General features: G+C 64.8%; 1 protein-coding gene across 1 annotated transcript in view; it reads left to right on the top strand.

Annotated features, from left to right (window-relative positions):
* The window catches only part of INPPL1 (inositol polyphosphate phosphatase-like 1), an 11,011-nt gene extending 9,179 nt beyond the window's left edge, over positions 1 to 1,832 (top strand). Inside the window, exons 23-27 of the mRNA XM_009881761.1 lie at positions 107 to 262; positions 381 to 462; positions 541 to 1,048; positions 1,334 to 1,554; positions 1,700 to 1,832. Of these exons, the coding sequence (XP_009880063.1) occupies positions 107 to 262; positions 381 to 462; positions 541 to 1,048; positions 1,334 to 1,554; positions 1,700 to 1,832 (1,100 nt within the window). The remainder of the gene's footprint in view (positions 1 to 106; positions 263 to 380; positions 463 to 540; positions 1,049 to 1,333; positions 1,555 to 1,699) is intronic.
* The last annotated feature ends 2,729 nt before the right edge of the window (positions 1,833 to 4,561 follow it).

Raw genomic sequence — 4,561 nt, 5'->3', positions numbered from 1 at the left:
GGCCCCGGGCCCCCCCCCTGCTCCGGGGTGCCGCTGCATACGAGGGGCTCGCCTGCCCCCCGAGCTGCCCAGGGGGGCCAACGCAGGCGTGCGCTGTGCCTTGCAGGCGAGTGCTGCCTCGCAATGAGGTCGATGATCGGCAGCATGGCCCAGCACTTGGAGACCTTCCTCTTCCACCGTGGCGAGGAGACGGGCTCCATGCGTGGCTGGATGAAGGTCCGGGTTCCCAAGGACAGGCGCAGCACCCGCGAGAGGCTCTATGGTAATGCGGCCGTGCGCCAGCCCCCTCCCATCGCCCTGGGCACGGGGGCTTGGGGCCACGCTCCGGCACAGCGTGGCTGTACCCGGTGGGGAGAGGCCAGATTTTGATGCCTTTGCAGAGTGGATCAGCTTCGAGGAGGAGGATGCCGAGCCGGCAGCAGATGCCTCTATGTGCCCCAAGCCACCCCTGCAGCGCCTCAGGTACCGCAGCCCGGCTCTGCCCCGCCACGAGCCCCAGCCATGGGGTGATGCTGAGCCCTCACCTGCCGTGCTTTGCAGGAGCCGGCCCCGCAGCCTTCCAGAGCCAGCGGCTGGCTACACCAACCCAGCCTACTTCATCTTCGAGGGAGTCCCCAACGCGTGGGTGCCGGCCCCTGGCGCTGGCGAAGCCCACAGCAAACAGGTGGAGAGTCCTGCCGGGGGGCAGCAGTGCCAGAGCCCCCCTGGGGTGCGAGTCCCTTCGCCCTCTGAGGAAGAGCGATGGGGCATCCAGCCTCCCTGTGTGCCAGGGGGCCCATCCCACGGCCACCCACTCAGCCCTCCCAGTGTGGGCCAGCAGAAGAGACCCAAATCGGCCATCCTGGTGAGGGACACACCGGGGCTGGGCGACTGCTCGCTGACAGCGCTGCACATGGAAACCTGCCTGAGCCAGCTGGACTGGGCATCCCCTGAGCACAGAGGGGACAGCCAGAAGACCCTGCTGTGCCAGACCCACAGCACCCTGGAGCCGCCCCCACGGCCCTGCCGGGAGGTGCCGAGGTGCACGCCGGATGCTCACCCTGGAGAGGTACCACTGTGGTCTCTGTGAGGATCTGGAGCTCAGCTGAGGGATTTGGGGAGCTCAGGGAGTGGGAGCACCTGCTTTTGGCTGTGGGGCCACCAGCAGATGCGAGGTCCCATCGCCATGGCAGTGCTCTGCCTGGTGGAGCCATAATGGTGCAGGCAATTGGATACAGTGGAAGGTGGAGGAGCAGCAATGAGCCCAGTTTGTGCAGGGTGAGGATGTGAAGGTGGGGAGTTCATGGTCCTGGTGTGACGCTGCTGGTGTGTGTCCTTGTTCTTCTTTCCCCAGTGGTGTTGCGACAGGGAGGAGTGGCCCCGTGGTGTTGGCAGGTGCCTGGGCCACCTTGGCTTGCAGCAGGATGAGGAAAGGCTGCAGGAGCGTGGCTGGGACCACCTGGAGTTCTTCAGGTACCCCCAGTCCCTGGAGCTTGGACAGGGGGGCACCGTCCGGGCCAGCTCCTGTGGCCCCAGGGTTCCTGGCAGAGCCCCACACCCCGGGATGGAGGAGAGGTGAGCCTCGGGGTGAGGATGCGGCAGGGCAGGGGCAGGAAGATACCAAGTCCCCACACCTCCATGGATGCCCTGGGTCCATGCGGGCTCCTTACTCCCTCTCTGTTGCTGCTTTTGCACTTGCTTCCCCTTGCCCCATGCACAGAGATGTCACAGAGCGGAACCTGCTGGAGGCTGGGGTGCTCAGCCCAACCCATCCCCAGCTCATCCACGGCAAGCTCAGTGAGGGCACTGCGGTGAGCCTGCTGCAGAGACCCAACCTCGGACCCAGCGCCTAGAGCACCTATCCCCGCCCCAGCACCTGCGTGTCCTCTCCTCTGTGGAGCTCCCGGGGCAGACAGACAGCAGCTGAGGAGGACCGGGCAGGCAGGCACCCAGGGCTGGACCTATTGGCCATGCTCGCAACTTGTCTGCCCTCACCAGCAAGCAACTTACTTGGAAAGTCTCAGGAAGCTCCTGTGTCCATTGGGATGGACACTTTGCAGGTCTTGCTGCCTGTCTCCGTCTTCCCTCCCCAAAGCGATGGAAGGACCATGCTGAGCCCCGCCAACAAGGAGGGGTGGGTGACATGGGAGATGTTCAGGCCGCTTGGGAAGTAAGGACCACTAGGTGCTTTGGACCTCTAGGCTCATCCTCTTCAGGCAGCCGACTTGCAGCCTGCAAGGGCACAGAGGGATCCGTGGCCAGCCCACCCTTGTGCCTTTGGCCTCAGCAGCTGTTCCCCCCTCCCTGGGCATAGCCCTGGTTGGATGGTGTTCCCAGAGGACTTCTACAGGGGCCGCTCCTGAGGCTGCAGCGCTGTTTCCTTACGGGATGCCCCTTGCTATCTCTGTCCGGAATAAAGTCTCAGGGACACTGGGGTGTGTGTGTGCAACGCCTGGTTCTGGAGGGAACGTGCTGAGCCAAGCCAAGCCAGGCAAGATGGGTGGGGACAGCACTGGCTCCCAGTGCCTCGGCGGGTCCAGGAGCATTGCCTCCCACCTTCCCCCTGTTTAATTGGAGATCCTGCAAACCCCAACCCCCGAGGCTGTCCTTGCCCGCTGTCCTATGTGGCTCCCGCACAGGGCTGGGCTGGCTCTGCCCTCGGCATGTGCTTGTGGTGGCACGGTTCCCCTCTGAACGCGCTGGCTCTGCCCACTCAGCCCTGCACAACCACGGTCCCCCACGCTTGCCCTCTATAGCCGAGCATCCCTGGGGCTGCCCCCACACTGGCCACCCAGACCCTCGTGCCTCTGCTCCCCCTGAACCAACCTGCTCTCGTCCGCAGTCCCCCACATCTCAAGGTACACCCATTCGTGCCCGGTGTGCCCTGTTCATTGCAACGCTGACACGTTTGCACAGCACCCGCTCTTCACCCACCTGCACGCTCGCAAAGGAGTTAAGTCCCCTGGACCAGGCGCAGCTCTGCAGGCGGTAGGGGGACACACTGCCCCCAAACATGGGACTCAGCAGGGCCCTAGCTGCTGAGACACCCGAGGTGGCCCTGGTTTTGGGGACACTATGCCCAGGCTGGCCTCAAGGTGGCAGTGGCCACCTTTGTCCCCAGGATTGCCCCTCAGAGCGGGGGTGCCAGCAGGACAGCACCCTGGGGTGCAGGCACTGCCGGGACCCGCATGGCCCCAGTGGGGCAGGGAGGCTGCCCTGGGGTGGGCGAGGGGCCGTGGTCGCCATGGGCAGGGGGCTACAATCCCCACGGATGAAGGGCTACGGCCCCCGTGGTAGAGGGGCCATGGGCCCCATAAGTGAGGGACTGTGGTCCCCATAAGTGAGAGACCATGGTCCCCATGGCCAAGGGTCCTCGGCGCCCATGAGGAAAGGGCTGTGACCCCATGGGTGAAGCCCACACATCCCATGTCTGGGAGGCTGCCGCGGGGGCTGCAGATGACCCAAAGCCTGTAAGGGCGATGGACAGGATGGGACAGCAGCAGGGCTGAGCCCTGCAGGCAGCCCCTGGGGCAGGCAGGGACGCAGGCAGGGATGCGGGCAGGGACGCTGCGGGCTTGGGCTCCTGCCCCCGCCTCTGCCCGCCTCCAGCCCTGCCTCTCCCGGGCACTTTGCTCCCAGCAGTGGGAGAGCGGGAGCGGGCACAGACGGCACAGCACGGCGAAGGGCAGCCCGCAGTCCCACCAGCATGGCCCCCAGCCCCACGAGGGACAGGAGCTCCCCAGGGGTACCCAACTCCTGAGAGCCGCCCCAGCCCAGGACTGCAGGTGAGCCGGGGCAGCCCACGCCTGGTGGAGGGCAGCAGCCAGGGTGACCCTACCACGGCCATGCCATGGCCATGCAAACCCAGCTGGGCTCCAGGGGACTCTGTGGGTAGCAGCTTTGGCCCCTCAAGGGACAGAGGTTGGATCCCCAGGGCTGGATGGATGTGGGGTGGGAGCCAGCCAGTCAGTTCTTCCCGTCTGTCCACCATACCCAAATTCCTCCGTGCATCCTTCTCCCGAACATGCCACTGCCTTCCTCCACCACCAAGGGCCTTCATCCTTCCCAGCGTGGCCACCTCCTCTCCTTCATCTTTCTCTCCATCCCTCAAATCTCTGTCTTCTCACAGGGCAAAGCTGCCCTCAGGCTGCCATGGCTCAGCCCGACGCTGTGGGCTCCTGCTCTTCCCTGGGGAGGCAGAGGGACAGGCACACTCAAGGGCAAAAGGAAACCTTCACCTCCCACCCCACTGAGACAGGGGTTCACCACGTCAGGGGACGTGGTGGGCAGCGAGGGAAGCGCCCGACCCGACTGGCATCCCCGGGGAGGAGGCACCGGCGCCCAGGCAGCACAGGCAGATCGTGCTTTGGCTCCTTTTGCAGCTGAAGGGAAGGATCGAAAAGAAATTAGGTCACGCTCCCCTTGTGCCGGGGCTTTGGCTGCAAAAACCACGTGGCGATTAGGGACAAGGGTCCTTCTGCAGGATGTTTTGCATAATTTCCCCTTGTTTTGCAATTTCCGAGAGCTTAGGCGAGAAGAAAAATCCTGTTTTTCCTGTGCTCCAGCGGCAGCCAGTCCCAGG

This window comes from Charadrius vociferus, unplaced genomic scaffold (assembly GCF_000708025.1).
Source record: "Charadrius vociferus isolate BGI_N301 unplaced genomic scaffold, ASM70802v2 scaffold472, whole genome shotgun sequence".
Classification (NCBI taxonomy): domain Eukaryota; kingdom Metazoa; phylum Chordata; class Aves; order Charadriiformes; family Charadriidae; genus Charadrius; species Charadrius vociferus.
Note: the sequence above shows the minus strand (reverse complement) of the source record. Positions and strands in the feature narration are given on the sequence as shown.